Below are 18,484 nucleotides of genomic sequence, written 5' to 3' on the forward strand. Positions count from 1 at the left end.
CATGGCGCAGTACATTTTTCTGGAATTGCCCAAGGGGCCTCCGGTTCCCGTAAGTCTCTATTGCTGGAAGTGCAGTGGCAATAAAGGCTTAGCTTAAGAGCGGCTGCTCTTTTGCAGCGGCGAGGGTATGCCTCTGTCGGCCAGGAAAAGGCGGGTGGAGGGGTTGCCCCAGGGCTTGCCAACTCAAGGTTGGGGCACTCCGGGAGACTTGGGGGTGGAGGGGGGATCTAAGTAGGGCATAATGCCATATAGTCCACCTGCCAAAGCAACCATAGGTAATGCACAGAAATGAACCCATATAATAATGCTATAGACGGTGCACTCCAAATAGGGTTGCCAGCTCCAGGTTGGAAAATTCCTGGAGATTTTTGGGGGCGGGGCCTGAAGAGGGTGGGGTTTGAGGAGGGGAAGGGCCTCAGTGGGGTATAATTCCATAGAGTTCACCCTTTAAAGCAGCCGTTTTCTCCAGGGGAACTGCTCTCTGTTGCCTGGAGATCAGTTGTAATTCCGGGAGATCTCCAGCTGTCACCTGGAGGCTGGCAAGCCTAACTCCAAAGCGACCATTTTCTCCAGGGGGAGCTGATGTCTGGGGCTTGGAGATGTTGTAATTCCAGGAGATCTCCAGGCCCCACCTGGAGGATGGCAACCCTAGCACTTGGAAGTAACGAATTTTATTTTTCTGGCGGATGATGTGGAAGATTTTCGTGAATTAAATGTCATTGGGTGGACACAGCCGACTTGGGCTTATCCATGCAAGAATTTTTTTTTAATTACAGTTTATTTGGGACCACTTGCTGTTGTTACTAATAATATTATAATAGTATATTACACCATCCCTGTGCATGGTGCTTTACAGAACACAAATTAGGGTTGCCAAATCTGGCTTGGGAATAGAGTTGCCAACCTCCAGGTGGGGCCTAGAGATCTCCTGGAATTACAACTGAATTCCAGACAACAGAGATCAGTTCCCTGGGGGAAATGGCTGCTTTGTAGGAGGCTGGTATTATATGCATTATCTATAGCATTATTTATGGGTTTATTATCTATGCATTAGCTACCTATTATACCCCACTGAGGCCCCTCACCTCCCGAAATCTCTCTCCGGGCTTTACTCGCCCCAAATCTCCAGAAATTTCCCAGCTTGGAGTTGGCAACCCTACTTTGGAACTTTCTGGAGATTTGGGAGCATAGCCTGTGGATGGCAGGGTTTGGCGAGCAGCGGAGAATAATGCTAGAGAGCCCCCCCCCTTCCAAAGCAGCCATTTTCTCCACAGGAACTGATCTCTGTTGTCTGGAGATCAGTTGTAGTCCTGGGAGATCTCCAGGACCCACCTGGAGGCTGGCAACCTAATAGGTTCTCTGTTTGACATATGGAGGGCAAGTAAAAAGGGAGGGAAGGAGAGGCAAGGCAGAGTTAAGCTGGGGATGAACAGGCATTCCTTCCAGTTATGAGTCTAGGCTTAATTTTTTGTGGGAGTGCGTGCCAAAAATTTCATGGAAAGGGAATTTTTGAGGAGGGGTTTGAAGAAAGTAAGACAACCAAATGACACCAGAAATGTTGTTCTAAAACACTTGAAAAATAGGTGGTTTGAAATATACAATCACAACCTCCTGGTTGCCAATCAAAACATTTGGAAATACACAACCCAAAAATCCCAAGTGACAAGAAAGTCTGAAATCAGCAAGCGTATCTAGTGAGATTTACTTAATGCGTAACCTGCAAAATAGCTTCAAATAATTTCAAATAATATACAGGTAAACAGGGTTCATACATGAGAAATACAATATGAAGAACAAGAGCAAACAATGTTACATGTGCACAATGGCAGGGTCAAAATAAAGTCTACTATACAATAAATCCAAGTGGTGGTTCCAGTGGTAATGAAGGGCAGGGTTCTTCCACAGTCACAAAGGACTGGGTCTCCTCCTCTGCGCTACGGGTTTCAGCCAGCAGGATTTCCAATACCCGTTTTGTTGGTCAATTCATCAGGCTAATATTCCAACTGGATAGTCGCCACACAGTTCATAATCTTACTTGACCCAAATCTTCATCAATCAATCATCAATTACCCTGTTTATTGATGGTTGTTGTGGGTTTTCCGGGCTGTATTGCCGTGGTCTTGGCATTGTAGTTCCTGACGTTTCGCCAGCAGCTGTGGCTGGCATCTTCAGAGGTGTAGCACCAATTTTCCGGCAATACAGCCCGGAAAACCCACAACAACCATCGTTCTCCGGCCGTGAAAGCCTTCGACAATACCTGTATATTATTTGAAATTATTTGAAGCTATTTTGCAGGTTACGCATTAAGTAAATCTCACTAGATACGCTTGCTGATTTCAGACTTTCTTGTCACTTGGGATTTTTTGGTTGTGTATTTCCTTGTCTAGACCCAGTGAGCCCATTTTTGTCTTTTGCAATCAAAACATTTGAGCAATAAATCATCCTAGTCCTATTACATTGCTTATTATATCATTTTTGCTATTTGATTACACCAGGAGTCCCCAATGTGTTGCCCATGGGTGCTTTGGTACTCACCGACACCTTTCTTGACACCCATCAAGTGGTTTAGGCAGTGGGTGGGGCTGGATCCAGCAGGCTTCCGATGGGCTATGTAGATTAAAATAAGGTTGTTTTAGTGGCAACTGCCACCACAGCTTTTTGTTTTATTCTGTCTTACCCCTATTTCCTAGTTTATTTCTTAATTACCACTCGTCTTCCTGCTAGGGTTGACAGCCTCCAGGTAGTGGCTGGCGATCTTCCGGAATTACAACTGATCTCCAGGTGATAGAGATCAGTTCCCCTAGAGAAAATGGCTGGTTTGGAGTGTGGAATCTTTGGCCATTCTGAGGCCCCTCCACTCCCCAAACCCTGCCCTCTCCAGGCTCCACCCCCCGAATCTCCAGGAATTTCCCAAACTGGACCTGGCCACCCTACTCCCTGGGCTTGGGCTTCCTCTGTGTATGTGGCTGCATCTCTGATGGCGGCCATTTGGTGGTTGGCTCCACCTCCAGCGGCTGCCATTTTGTAATTGCTTCCATTCTTCTGTGTTGGAATTCAAAAGGTGCCCACAAGCATGAAAAGGCTGGGGACCTCTGTTTTACACTGTGTAAATCCTCCTTTAGTCTCATTGAGCAAGCCAGAGTATAAATAAAGTGATGCTTTGCCTACAGGGGGTCCCAGGTTCAATCTCGGACATCTGAAAAGGCGTTTCGGGGAACTGGTGAAAGACCTTTCTCTGTCTGAGGCTCTGGAGAGCTGTTGCTGTTGAAAGCAGACAGCACTATCACAGTTGACTGCTGGCCCGACCCAGTTAAAAGGCAGCATCATTTATTGTGCCACGGGGACGGGGTTCTCTCAGCCAACACCAGATACTTCTGATCTCTCGATCTGCAAATCTAATATGGAAGCTGTAGGCTTAAATCAATATCTTAAAAACTGTCTTTTCAACAATTGCAGTTGACAAAAGCAACCCCTGGGTTGTGGTACTGGAGAGACGACACCAAATCTCTGGACTTTGCTAGGTGAGGACTCAGCAAAATATCTGTATATTTCTCTGCTTTTCTAGATGTGCAAAGGTGAAAGTTAAGACTGTTCGGCTCACTTTCTTTGCGGTGATCCCAGCAGTATATTTTCCTCTCCAGGGTCAAGTTTGAGGGCAGCAGGGGGTGGGGGTGGTGCGGCAAGCAAAGGATTAGAGAATGATACTGCTGGGTAGTTCTATGTTGTTTAATGTATCAGGCTTAGAATTGCTTATGCTCTGTTTCAGCACTTCTTCAACTCTGTATTGGATGTCTGCTGGTTTTAAATCTTTGCAAATTCTCACTCATAGACCCTAGCGCCTTGTTTATGGAAAGGTCCTTAAAACTGACTGTACTGAGTCACACTATAATCCATCTTGAGTCTCAGCGAGAAAGGCGGTCTACAGATAACATGCATAAATGAATAAAATAAATCTACCCGTTGCAAAGTCAGATGCAATTGCTTGTTGAGGGACATGTTTCGAAGCAACCAGGCTGTTTCTTCCACGTGGCGGTTTTCCTGTGCTTTAGCTTCCAAACGGACTTATTTGGGGGCCAGGCGTCCACACGAGGTCATGCTCTACTCTGATCATCACTTTCCCAAGCCTGCTTTCCTCCCATCTCTTTTGGAAGGCTGCAGTCCAAGCATTTTAGCCCACCATCTGGACAAAAAAGCGCACATTTTCAAAGATTTGGCCTACGTTAGTGACAATTTCCTGCAGTCAGCCCCTCGTGGCTGCCATTTCCCCAACAATAACACTGGAGGGCTTTAAAAAAAAAATAACTGCTGTAAAAATATTTTTTAAAAAGCCCTCCAGTAGCACAGCAGGGGAAAATGCAGAGAAAACAGTGGGTATAAGGGGTGAAGGGAGGAAAGTGCAGAAAACTCCCACACAGAAGCTCTACTGATGGCTTACACGTGCATCTGCATTCACAGTAATGAAGAGAGAAACATCACTGAGCAGTGGCAGCTCTTTCTCTCTCTGTTGTGGGGCTGACAGCAGAGGGGCAAACTATGTAACTTTCACTAAACTCCTTGGAAGATGAGCAGGATAAAAATGAGATAGATGCAATTTAGAGAGCTTGCAGCCATATGTGTGTGTTATCTGCCGTCAAGGCGCTTCTGACCTATTGGCGACCCTATGAATAAAAGACTCCAAAACGTCCTCTCCTTAACAGACTTGCTCAGATCCTGTAAACTGGAGGATGTGGCTTCTTTTATTGAGTCAAGCCATCTCATTTCAGGCCTTCCACTTTTCCTAGCATTATGGACTTTTCCAGAGAATTTTGTCTTCTCATGATGTGAGCAAAGTATGATAGCCTCAGTTTTGTCATTTTAGCTTCTAGGGAGAATTCTGGCTTGATTTCATCTAGTACCCACTTACTTGTCTTTTTAGCTGTCCATGGTATCTGCAAAACTCTCCTCCAGCACCACATTTTAAATGAATTCATTTTCTTCCTGTCAGCTTTCTTCATCATCCAACTTTCACATCCATACATAGTAATGGGGAATATCATAGTTTGGATTCTCTTGATCTTGGTCCCCAGAGAGACATTTTTATCTTTAAGGATCTTTTCTAGTTCCCTCACAGCTGCTCTTCCAAGGGCAGCAATACATCAATAATAATTTGGGGGGGGGGGTGTCTCCAGGCCCTGCCTGGTGGTTGGCAACCCTAATTGCCCCATTGGAGGACACTTGCAGCCCCCAGACAAGCTCACCTGGGTAGCAGGAAGGCTGAAAATGGTTTCAGTTTGATCAGGTAGCAATCTTACTTTACTAATAAAACAAGGTTTGTGTGTAAATGAATGCTCAACTGCTAAAACAAAGTTGTTGTTTTTTAAATATTCTAGTGCCTTCCCTGACCCAGAGCCCAAGGAGAAAGTGAAGAAAGGCAAAGCCATCCACTTTCAGGATCCAGGTGCTAAAGCGCCTGATAGGTATTTCTGTTTTATTTGCCTCTTGTTTATTTGCTTCCATTCCCTGCTATTTGAGGCTCCCAAGGCAGCTAAAGATACTATTAATTTGAGGGTGCCATTCTCTCCTGGGGCATGGCAACGTTCTGCGCTGGCACCCCACCCCAACCCCAGTTCTCATGAAGCCCTTCTGGTTGTTCCCATCACCTTTCATCCAGTGACGCTCCCCTGACTGCTGATAATGGGGTAGTGAAAGCCTGAATGATGTGATACATTGTTTGTGAAACAATTCCCGGGTGCACAGGGGTCTTGAGTGGGGCTGGGACAGCCCCTTAAACCCTACACTATTTTCCTGACTTGAAATGGCCTCAGAGGAAGCACTATTTTCTCCATTGAGGAATCTTACATATACTGATGGGCGACTAAGTTTTCCTAGCGGGACCGATAGGAGCTTCCTTATACAAACCGAGCTGAAATAATTTCTGTAGTCTTTGGAGGACTGCTTCTTTCTTAACAAAATTTGGGTGACCCAGATAAGGAACCAGTCTCCCATATGCTAGCCCCAGAATTGCCTCTGGTTGTTCCTCTAAAGAAATGGAACTTGAAATCATTCCCTACCCTCACCTTTATCTTCTCTGCAGACAAACTCCTAGTGTTTTCCGGGATATGTTAGTTGCCAGAACTTGTCTCCGGGATGATAAAGTGCCTCGGCCTCCAAAGCGAGGGCAGCAGGAGTTGATTACACTGGAAGATGTTAAATGTGAGTAAACGTAAGTGTTGTTTGTGCTGAAGGAACAGAATGGTTGATTTTGTTGACAATATTGAGCATATCTGTGATGATTGATTTCAGAGGTTGCTGATCCAGAGTTATCAAGAATCAGCCCCCCCCTCCCTTTATATGACTTGGGTCTAGCCATACCAAACCTAAAGTATTTAGGCTATGTAAATAGGGGGTAGTGGTGTTTATTAAGGGTCGGAATTGTAAACAAATAGCAGATTTTAATTTCCTCATGTGGCCATTTTCTCCAGGTGAACTGATCTTTGTGGTCTGGAGACAGGTTGTAATTCTGGGAGATCTCCAGCCACTACCTGGAGGCTGGCAACCCTAGACCGTGCAATGACATCACTTTGGGTCAGCTGGAACAAGGGGGGAGTTTTTTAAAGTTTAAATCGCCCTCAGCGAAAATGGTCACATGGCCGGTCGCCCCTCCCCCTGATCTCCAGACAGAGGAGAGTGTAGATTGCCCTCCGTGCCACTCCAGCATGGAGGGCGATCTCAACTCCCCTCTGTCTGGAGATCAGGGGGCGGGGTCACCAGCCATGTGACCATTTTCAAGAGGTGCTGGAACAACATTCCACCGCGTTCCAGCTGAAAAAAAGCCCTGGCTGGATGCAATAACCCTGCAGGCCTCTGCCCATAGGTTCAGAACTCCTATGGTTTATAAAATTAAGCACAATGTGAACATTGTAGAAAAACTAGATACAGAGAAGAACTTTTCTCTGTCTCCCATAATTCTGAAATTTCATTATCTAAATCCCCTGGTGATGCAGTAGAGGTTCCGAGGCTCTGCTTGACAGCAGTTGCCAACTGGCCGAAAGCAAACAAATTGAAATCGAGCTCAAACATGATGTAAGTCACGCTGGTTAGAAAAGCAGAGATCTTGAAGGATATTGTGCTTCCGACCTTTGATGGGGTTCAGCTGATGCTGGTTGACTCAGTTAAGAGCCGAGAGGGGTCGTACTAGACCCAGCACTGCTGTTAGAGAAGCAAGTAAATGCAGCTGCAAAAAAGGCCTTCTTATAACTCAGACTAGCCTAGAAGATGGCCCTCTACCTTGATGTGGCCAATCTGGCCACCTGGATTCACGCCACGGTAACATTGAGACTAGACTACTGTAATGTACTCTGCATAGGCCTCCCCTCAAAGCTGACTCAGAGACTCAAGCTGGTGCAGAACGCTGCAGCTCATTTACTCGCAGGAGTAGTGTGTAGTCTTTCCATTGGCTTCCCATCGCTTACTGGGCTCAGTTCAAGGTCATGGCTATCATATTCAAAGCCCTTCATGGGCTCGACTCCTTTTATCTGTGTGACCACCTCTCCCTTATGTTCCGCCACGGGAGCTTTGCTCACTGGGACAGGGCCTTCTGCAGATTCCGCCCCACAGTTGGGCAAAATCAGCAGCTTCCTGCACACGTGCTTTCTCCGTGGTAGCCCCCACCTTATGGAATGGTCTGCCTGAGGGAACCAGGAAAGCTCCCCCTCCCCTGGCTTTTTGCAAACTATGCAAAACTGAATTGTTCAGGGAGGGCTTTCTACCCAGATGACTGTGTTGCAAAAAGTCGCTCCGAGAGATGTGTTGGTAGGGACAGTGGCTGTATGCTACTTACTGTCTGCTGATGTAGATGAGCCTACAAAGAAGAATCCTCATTGCTAAATGTGCCATGTAAATTAGTTATGCTTAGTTTTGAAAGATTTCATCTATGTATTGGCTTTATGCTTGTTTTTTTCAAATTTACTGCTACCATACCCGATTGTCTCTCTTTCACTGAATGTCCTAACTGTTGTTCATTATCGTACTTTGCTCAGTGATTGTCCTAACGGTTGATTATATTGTATTTTCGTGTGTACTGTGTTACTTGCATTAGATTTCAGTCAGAAAGGCGGACTATAAATAATAGTAGTAGTAATAACAATATACAGTCCAAAGTTTTTGTAAGGAATTTACTGACATAAGCAGGGCCGGCGTGCCCACTGAGGCAGGTCCGTCCCCCGCCTCAAGTGCTGAGGTGCCAAAGGAGGTGCTGGAGGGGGCACTGGGGGCAGGGGGGCACACAGTGGAGCTGGCGTGCCTGGCCTGTAGCTGCTGAGGCCTGCCAGCCCCGTGCTGCCACCGCCGCCGCCTCCAACACCCAGCCAGGTGCAGCAGCCGTGGGCCAGGCATGGTAGGTATCCAGGGTGGTGTGTGGAACCTCCCCAGCCACCCGCCGTGCCCTACTGGGAGCGCAGGCAGCCTCCGTGTGCCATCCCAGCTGCCCGCCGGCCAATGGGGCCAGCTTGCTGTGTGATGACATCACACGCAGTGACGTCATCATGTATTCCGGGGGACGTGCACGCATGCACTCCATGCATGTACTCCATGCGCGCACATGTAGGGGCAGCTGCGGGGGCCAGAAATCCTGGCGCCGCCCCTGGACATAAGAGGTCGTGAGGGCCATCGGGTAAGGAACTTTTCAAAGGGGATTCGACGGATTTCTCCCTTATGAATTTATCAGCAACTGCTAGCCATGATAGGTCAGTGGAACCTTCATGTACAGAGGCAGTGTATCTCCAAATACCAGAAGCTAGATACAAACCACATGGCATAGCTGTTGAATTCACCCCCTGCTTGCGGGCTTCCTGGAGGTATATCATGAACCACTGTCAGGCACAAGATGCTGGACTGGATGGGTCTTTGGTCTGGTCCAGCTGGGTCCCCTTATGTTTTTAATTGAAAAAATACCAAAGTTAAAATGACCAAAATTTCACGAGCCGGCATCAAAAGGCAATCTAGCAGAAACCATTTAACACTCAAAAGGAACAATGAGACATAACCAGCTGGGCTGGTTTATAAATACAGAAGCAGCATAGTAGAAACAGCAAAGCTGAAATAACATTTTTGTTCCCTCCTAGAATGATCCTTTACATCTGTCTCTTATTATCCCACCCATTAGCCTTCCAGAAACTATCAGACAAGAGCAGGAAAGATGCCTGCTGAAGCAGGGAGCTTAACAGGGAGCCCAGCAAAAGAGACAAGCCACATATCCTAGCGGGCACTCAGGAGGACAGCCTCTTACTACTTAACAGTCTGTATCCCACCAATTGGCCGAGCAAAACTTGAACCCTTCCTCTGGCCTAAGGAGACGGAACAGCCACTTAGTTGGAGAAAGGCTCCTTGGGCAACAAAAACATCCCCTTAGCAAATAGTGTTTTGCTATCTCGGTTAACACAAACGGGCCTTTTGTTACAATTTTGCTTCGCAGACTCATGAGCAGGGCTTTTTTTCAGCTGGAATGTGGTGGAATGGAGTTCCGGAACCTCTTGAAAATGGTCACATGGCTGGTGGCCCCGCCCCCTGATCTCCAGACAGAGGGGAGTTGAGATTGACCTCCATGCCGCTGAGCGGCACGGAGGGCAATCTAAACCCCCCTCTGTCGGGAGATCAGGGGGCGGGGCCACCAGCCATGTGACCATTTTCTCTGGGGGCAACCCACTGAGTTCCACTACCTCTTTTCCCAGAAAAAAAGCCCTGCTCATGGGTAATCAGGGAGTTGACTAAAGAATGGTCCTCCGTAAGTAGGATATTTTCTGTAATGCTTTAGAAATTTCTGTCCTCTGCCTTTGGACGGTGCCCTTGTGACAAGAGCTTTTGGGAAAAGCGAAAAAAATGATTTGTAGCAAGCTGTCAGTTTAGCTGCTCAGGAGGCAGCCTGAAGAAGGCGCTGGGAGCCTGATGCAAGATCAGCCATTATAGCCTGCTGTAGCGAATCTATTGCTACCAACATGACACAGACCTCCCAAGAATGTACCCCCTCAACATGCTAAAAACACCCTGCATGTGGAAAGCTAGTATGTCAGGAAGAAGGGTCCTGGCTTTTTCTTTTATGTTCTTTCAGTGCTACCTCTTGTCCAAAACTTTCTGCACTTGGAGACAGGTGTGGTTCTGATCCTTAATATGTTCCTTCTGTCTTCAGTGGTCTTCCCCTATAAATCACAATCGCCATGACTGCTTTTGATTCTTTAAAAAAAAAATTGGATTTTTTAAAAAAGAAATTGTACGTAACTGAGCTTGCAGTCCTTTCTGTTGTCTTATGGTGGGAATACTTGTGATTTGGTTGGAAGGAGGATGGGAGGAGATTCCAGGGGGATTTTTAGGGGCAGCATTGGTATTCATTGCTCCATTGAAAAATGTAAGTAATTCAAAAAACAGCAACGATTGCAGCCATACTTGTCTGAGCAAATAAAAAACTGAAACGCGTTTGTTGTCTTAATCTCTGAGCATGGTACTTCGCAGTTACATTGCAGGGGGGTGTAAACATTAACCTTTTAAATGTATGTTTTTCCACTTTGGCTGTTTCCAGATGCTGCTATGTTTCTGGCACATGAGGATGACGCACCTGACATCCCTTCCTTCTCAATAGTTTTGAGGTATGCACTTTGGTATTTTTATTTTTCAACAGGGTGCCCATGTTTTATAACACCTTGTGAAATACATAGGAAACCCTAAAGTGCCGTAGTATCACCAGGGCTCTTTTTCAGCTGGAATGAGGTGGAATGGAGTTCCGGAACCTCTTGAAAATGGTCACATGGCTGGTGGCCCTAGACAGAGGGGCCACCACTGGAGCGGTGCGGAGGGTAATCTAAACTCCCCTCTGTCTGGAGATCAGGGGGTGGGGCCACCAGCCATGTGACCATTTTCGCCTAGGGTCATTTAAACTTTTAAAAACTCCCCCCTTGTTCCCGCTGGCCTAAAGTGACGTCATTGGCCCTGGGAGCATGCGTGCACTTTGTACGCGCGCATGTGGTACCAGGGGCACCACCTCCCACCAAGAGTTGCCCCCTGTGCTGGCAACCCACTGAGTTCCACCACCTCTTCCCAGAAAAAACATCCTGAGTATCATCATCACCATCATCTGGCATGGACAATTTTTCTATATTTTAAAAATCTCATTATAGTTATGTGGCTCTCTCGATCTAATCTAATATCACAGCTATCCTCTTTCCTTGAATCTGCAGCCTATGTTATTTGACAACCCTCTTTGCCTCTGAGTATTGCGCCTCTCATCAGAGAACTGAAGCTGACCCTGCCCCCTGGCAAGCATATCACTACGAAAACACCCGTCACCCACCTTTCTCACATTACATCATTACACATTCATCTTTGGCATATTTTCTGTGTATGTATATGGCATTCTTTATATGTATATAGGCACACTTTAAAGCCAACTGTAAGCACATTTTCAGGTGATACAATTTGCTGCTACAAGCGGCAGTGACAGCAACTCGCACAGATGATTTTTAAAAAGCCAATTAGATAAATTCATGGAAGATAGGTCTATCAGAGGATATTTGCTATGATGGCTAATTGGGAACCTCCATGTTCAGAGGCAGTGTACCTCGGTGTTCCAGTTTATAGGGCAAACAACAGGGGAAGGCTGTGAGTTCTACATCCTATCTGTAGACCTCCTGAGAGACAACCAGTAGAAAACAGCAGGGCTTTTTTTCTGGGAAAAGAGGTGGTGGAACTCAGTGGTAGAACTCAGGACCGCACAATGATGTCACTTTGGGTCAGCTGGAACAAGGGGGGAGTTTTTTAAAGTTTAAATCACCCTTGGCGAACATGGTCACATGACTGGTGGCAATCTAAACTTCCCTGTCTGGAGATCAGGGGGCGGGGCCACCAGCCATATGACCATTTTCAAGAGGTGCCGGAATTCCTTCCACCGCGTTCCAGCTGAAAAAAAGCCCTGGAAAACAGAATGCTGTACTAGATGGACTTTTGGTTTGATCTGACAGCTGAGCTGACTCCTTACATTTGCATGTCTTTTAATGGCCAGAATTCCAATTGCCAAACATAGGCAGAAGGAAATGTATTCCAACTGTGACTAAATTACTAATAAAAACCAGGATCTCAAAGATGCTATCTTTGTCCATAACACTGTTGGCATTTAGCCCTGGTTTTGCTCCACAGCTCCTTGGTTCCTCCTCCTTCTGCCTTCTAAAATGCTCTTCAGGTTTGTGCCTTAAGTGACAACCAATAGCTGGGTTAGGGGCTGCCAGAGGAAGGGGAGGTCTTGGCAGAACGTTCACGGAGCGGCAGAATTGCTTGAGGCACACACAGGGAGCTCACTGGATCCCAGGCCAAACTACAGCAAATAAATCAACTTGTGAGATTAGTGCAAGTTATTTGTGTCAATGATGGCAAAGAAGGCAGTAGGACTTTCCAACCATTAAGAGGGATCCTGAGCCACTCGCTGCTGCACAACATGTAGGGTTGAACAAGCAACAACCACCCCTGTCCTTAGAACAAATGCTCTGTTGTGATGTTTACCCATGTGGCATTGTGAGATTTTAAAATTTCGCTCTAGGTGTAAGCAGCTGGATGAATTCCTTATGGCTCTGCTATACTATATCAATTTTTTTTTGGAAAAACTCCAACTGGAGACCAAGCCCACATGTTTGGGGTAAGTAAATTGCCTTTTAGATACAGGGCCAATGCACTCAAGGTTAAGCAAAAATGAAATTATAAGACGTGATGTATCATAAACGATATAGAAAATGGATCATAACAATAGAAGGCCAGGCAGCAAAAGCAAGATAATATATCACAATACATATTACAATAAAAGGTAAAGGTAGTCCCCTGTGCAAGCACCGAGTCATTACTGACCCATGGGGGTACATCACATGATGACAGTTTCTTGGCAGACTTTTTACGGGGTGGTTTGCCATTGCCTTCCCCAGTCATCTACACTTTACCCCCAGGAAACTGGGCACTCATTTTACCGACCTCGGAAGGATGGCAGGCTGAGTCAACCTTGAGCTAGTTACTGTAACCCAGCTTCCGCCAGGATCGAACTCACGTGAGCAGAGCTTGGGCTGCAGTACTGCCGCTTACCACTCTGCGCCACGGGGCTCCTAAATAGTACAATATCCCAATAAATAGTACAATAGACTATATATGGTGGGCTGTTGCTCAGTGGTAATGCATTTCCTTGGTCCCAGGTTCAACCCCAACGTCTCCAACGAAAAGATCAGGTAGCAGGTGACGTGAAAGACCTTTTCCTGGTGAGCAGCTGTCGGTTTGAGTAGAGAACGGTCTGATGGACCAATGGTCTTCCCAGGCTTTTGAGATCACTTCTGGATCCTATATAACTTTCCTGATCAGAGAGAAACCACCTCGGGAAAAGCCCTTTGTAGCTTGAAATGCAGTGCTTGTTAAAATAATTTTTTTTAAAAAGTCTCCAAAAGCAACTTCATGCAGGATTGGTTAATTTCCCCTCTTGCAACGGCCAGCGGCTGGCAGAACACTTGCTTGGCTTGCAGAAGGCTCCAGGTTTAGTCCCCGCCACCTGTAGTTAAAAGGACCAGGTAGTAGGTGACGGTAAAGACCTCGGCCTGAGACCCTGGAGAGCTGCTGCCAGTCTGAGTAGACAACTGTTGGCCTTGATGGAACTATGGTCTGATTCAGTATAAGGCAGCCGCATGTCTGTTTGTAGGTTTTTGCCGTTGCGTTAGTGCAGCTCTCTTATTTCCAGGTTATGACAAAAGCTGTCCCTGGAAAGCTTTTGTTCCCCTTTTGGGCAAAGCCTTGTCTCCCCTCCCAGTATCCAGAACCAGTGTGGTGTAGTGGTTAGAGTGTCGGACTAAAATCTAGGAGGCCCAGGTTGGAATCCCCGAGCAGTGCTGTTCTGTTGGCGCCCTTTGTGCTTATGCCTGATGTATGTCCCTGTAGAAAGGATATAGATACTTAAAATAAACCAGTTTGCTTTGGCAGTTGACTAGATAGCCTGCAGGTCCCCCCAGAGCCAGCAGCACCCCCGGGTAATCACATGGTTGCCTGCTCTTAGATCTGGCCTTGGTACTAGCTGTGAGCAGGAAGTCCGTAGTTCAAATGTCAGGCTGGCCATATTCCACAGCAGTGCCGTTGGGGCTGAACTTCAGGTCAGAAATCTGGGGCCCTCGTTCATGGGGAGAGTCTGAATGTTTTATTTATTTATTTATATTTCAATTTATATACCGCCCATCCCTAGGGGCTCTGGGCGGTGAACAGTTAAAATCGATAAAAACAAGAACTAAAATCAATATACAAACAATAAAACAAATTAACAAAGTGCAGTGGTGGGGAGAACCCTCCCCCACCCCAAAGGTGGGAGGCCGACATGGCACCGCCCCCTTCAATCACCAAACGCCTGGTGGAACAGCTCTGTCTTACAGGCCCGGCAGAACGATAATATGTCCCGCTGGGCCCGGGTCTCCATTGACAGAGCGTTCCACCAGGCTGGGGCCAGGACTGAAAAGGCCCTGGCCCTGGTTGAAGCGAGGCGGGCTTCCTTAGGGCCGGGGACCACAAGTAAATATTTATTCGCTGATCGAAGCGATCTCCGGGGAACGTACAGGGAGAGGCGGTCCCGAAGATATGCCGGTCCCAACCCGCTCAGGGCTTTAAAGGTAAGAACCAACACTTTGAACCTGATTCGGAATTCAACCGGAAGCCACTGCAGCTGGCGCAGGACAGGTGTGATGTGTGACTGGTAAGGTATACCAGTCAGGACCCGTGCCGCCGCATTCTGGACCAGTTGTAGTTTCCGGATCAGGCCCAGGGGTAGCCCAGCGTAGAGTGAGTTACAGTAATCTAGCCTGGAGGTGTTGGGTGTAGCTGGCAAGTGTCAGGCTATGGATGACAGGCTATGGCAGATAGACCCCTGTGCCATTACAGCAAGAATCCAGGCTCTTGGTTAAAAGGTTTTATTCAGGAATCAGATCATTTCCACAGATATGTCCATAAGGTTACTCAGAAGCAAGGTAAGCATCTAAGCAGTAAGAACAGGTTGACAGGAATGGTAACGTGGGAAAACCCTTCCTCTTAACACCCGTGTTTACTCCTTCCCCCTCCCAACAGTAAAACAGGACTTTTGGCGCAAACTCATCCTGAGAGCGTCTCACATATTTGTACTATCAGGTCGAGACACTGAGAAAGCAAGAGATCAAAGCTGAGACATAGCAGTGCAGGGGAGTGAGCAATATACAAGGTCAGAAGCACTGAGAGTTTCTACAATTTGTTAGATAAGGCACCTGCAGCTTCAATAAGCCTGTGAAGGCAAAACAGTTAGGGCATAGGCAATATGACATCAAGTTATAGCATGAAACATTGGTTCAGAACAACAGGTCAGCATTAAGTAGTGGCATGGATGGGGCACAGACATGACAGCAAGCCATATTGAACACAGTGGGACTTAATCCTGAGATGCATAGAATCTAGTTACACTGTGTGTGTGACTTTTTCCATAGAGGTGGTGAGATGGAAAGAGATCAACTTGTCGCATACTTCTTTGGTGCTTCACATTTGAAGCATTGTCTCAAAGAGGCTCCCTGTGAAGCCAGAATCGAAAATTGCCCAACTGCACCACCCATAGCCTCACTAGGTAGTCTGTCTGTAGCAGTAGAAAAGAGCAAGAGTCCAGTAACACCTATAAGACTAACAAAAGTTGTGGGAGAGTGTGAGCTTTTGTGAGCCACAGCTCACTTCTTCAGATACAGCTAGAACACTGTCGGTATATCTTGGAGAGTGGAGTGATTTCAGATGCTGATTACCGATGCTGATTTCTCCACACCTACTACCCCTCTGCATATCCCACCGAATCCGATCACGCCTGCCATTGTCATTCACTGGCCATTGTCATTCGGCATCCGAAATCACTCTCCAAGATATACTGACAGTGTTCTAGCTGTATCTGAAGAAGTGAGCTATAGCTCATGAAAGCTCACACCCTACCACAAATGTTGTTATTCTTATAGGTGCTACTGGACTCTTGCTCTTTTCTAGGTGGCCATAAGCAAGCAGCGATCTCAAGTCTCGGCTCCTTGTCTGTGGATCGTAATTCTGACTCCCTTGTGGGGCAGTTGTAAGAACTACTGAGAGAACAATTGGATAGTGCTTTGAGCATTTAAGAACAGCACAATATATATGCTAAGTATTGTCAGCGTCAGCCATTTCACTACCCGAGCTCACATGTCTCCTACAGAACCCCAAATCACAGGGGAGCATTTGGCTCCAAACCACCATGGCTCGTTTCTGTTCCATGCATGCCAAATAAGCCGTATTAATGCCAACCTGACTGCTTCCTGGTAGGAGCGTATAATGATGGTGCCTGCACTGCACATTTCATTCAGTCACAAAACCAATGTCAAAATTGGCAGGTGCCTTTATGCTTCAAATGTAACTTAAATTGCTGAGAATTTCCCCCAGCTGCTACCACTCCCCCCGCCCCTCCTTTCTGGTACCCTATTTTAAACCCAGTCTTTTGGGAATATCAGCATTAATGTTTCCCTCTCCCGTTGACCAATCTAGACACCAATCTAGACACATCTCAGCATGGTACACCCTGGCTCCTGGGTTCTGATCGAAGCATGCATCATCCCATTAAATTGGCTGAAATATTCATAACAGTCTGGATATTATGTAACCTCCTAGAATGAATATTACCAGGCAATTTAATGGAGTGTTACAAGGCCATTTGGGACGTGCCACTCCATGCCTATGGTATTATTTTCTAATCTGATCTTGATGGGTTTTATATTACAGATATTACAGTAATGGAAGAGGGAGGAGGGGTGATCTCATATGGTTCCCTCCCCCCATACACACAATACACTCCTTCAATTGGATGGCATTTTGTCCTCCCATCACTACCAATGGGTCACCGCAGGCATAGAAGAGGAAAGTAGGAAAAGATCCACTTCTGCCACTGGAGTGTCTGTAGGATATAGCCTGGAGTTTCTGAAGTTTCTTTCTTTGATTTGAAGCAGTCATCTTCAAGGATCCAAGAACATGAGATATTGATCCTGACTCTGCCCTGGGAACTGTCAAACGGACAGGTATTAAGAGTTCTTGGATAAAACTTAGATTGCCAGGTGTGCAGGGGGCTGATTTTGATTGGGATCACAGTGCATGGGCAGAAGTGGACTCAAACCTTTTCCTCCACCATTTCCTGACCTGAAATGGCCTCAGGGAGTTACTATTTGCCCCAATGGGGAAAGTTACATGCAATCCATTGGTATGCATATAGCCCCTCAACTGGGAAATAGCATCTCCCCAAGGCTGCTTGCCATGGGGGAGACTTAAGCCCCCCCCCCTCCATGCACTGTCGTCTAAATAATTTCCCCTGGGAACTCACAGAACCTGTCTGATTGACAGTCCGTGGCATGGATCACTCAAAAACAGTACCATTCGTGAAAATAATGTCCCTGGTCTTCTAACCATGGTTAGGATATCTAATCGGGTGCATGCTGGTGGCTCCCTCCCGCCTCCCTTTTTCCACACGAATGAATTCTCCCACCCCTTTTATAGTTTGCATTAACCCTGATGTGTCCTGACGTCTGCACTGATGCTAACCATGGCTCATGCAAACCTGATTCTCTCACAACCAGGATTTCCTAAATCTCAATCCCTGGTTTCCAGTTAAGAGGGGACACCAGTTTATTATTGAGCACGGAGGAACATGCACTGCTAATCGAAATTATGGAAAGGCGGGAGAAGTTAGCGCTGGAAGGCGTAAGAGGAGGGAATGTGCCTGGCAGCCAAGAGCTGAGCAAGGGCACATTCTGGTGAAAACGGGTCACATTAGATGGGATTGTCCACGATCGGACCTCCTGCAGTTTTTCTGAGTAATAAAAGCAATGGAGGGGAGAGCCCACATCAGCATCACAAAGGGATGTGCATGAAAATCTGTTCCTGCTGCATCATTTTTCCAACTTCAATTCCTTTCCCATTGTGCTAATTGACCTGTGGTGGGGTAGATGATATGGACATTCAGGTACTTCACAACTGCTTTTATCATTTAAAAAAACCCCTTCAGCAGTCCTCCTGATTCCGGATTTCACATGAACACATTAACCTGCTTCATATGGAATCAGACCTTTGGTTCGTCAAGGACAGTATTGTCTGCTCAGATTGGCAGCTGCTCTCCAGGGTCTCTGGTAGTCATTCACATCATCTGCTGCCTGGTCCTTTTAATTGGAGATGTCGGGGACTGATCCTGGGACCTTCTGCATGCCACGCAGATGCGGTACTCCTAAGCCCTAGCATCTCTCCTTAATAGAGCACATGAAGCTGCTTTATTTTGAACCAGAACATCAGTCCGTCAAGGTAAGTATTGTCTGCTCAGACTAGCAGTGGCTGTCCAGGGTCTCAGCCAGAGGTCTTTCACATCACCTGGTCCTTTCAGCTGCAGGTGCTGAGGATTGAACCTGGGACCTTTAGCTTGCAAAGTGGATGCTCTATCACTGAACCACAG

At 46.7% G+C, this 18,484-nt stretch overlaps 1 protein-coding gene across 1 annotated transcript in view; it reads left to right on the forward strand.

Moving 5' to 3' along the window:
* Positions 1–18,484, forward strand: part of PPP1R36 (protein phosphatase 1 regulatory subunit 36) — a 47,812-nt gene continuing 29,328 nt past the window's right edge. Inside the window, exons 1-6 of the mRNA XM_054972583.1 lie at positions 1–49; positions 3,457–3,521; positions 5,370–5,456; positions 6,074–6,192; positions 10,550–10,616; positions 12,557–12,652. Coding sequence (XP_054828558.1) covers positions 2–49; positions 3,457–3,521; positions 5,370–5,456; positions 6,074–6,192; positions 10,550–10,616; positions 12,557–12,652 — 482 coding nt within the window. The 5' untranslated portion in view covers position 1. The remainder of the gene's footprint in view (positions 50–3,456; positions 3,522–5,369; positions 5,457–6,073; positions 6,193–10,549; positions 10,617–12,556; positions 12,653–18,484) is intronic.

Source organism: Eublepharis macularius, chromosome 2 (genome assembly GCF_028583425.1).
Source record: "Eublepharis macularius isolate TG4126 chromosome 2, MPM_Emac_v1.0, whole genome shotgun sequence".
NCBI lineage: Eukaryota > Metazoa > Chordata > Lepidosauria > Squamata > Eublepharidae > Eublepharis > Eublepharis macularius.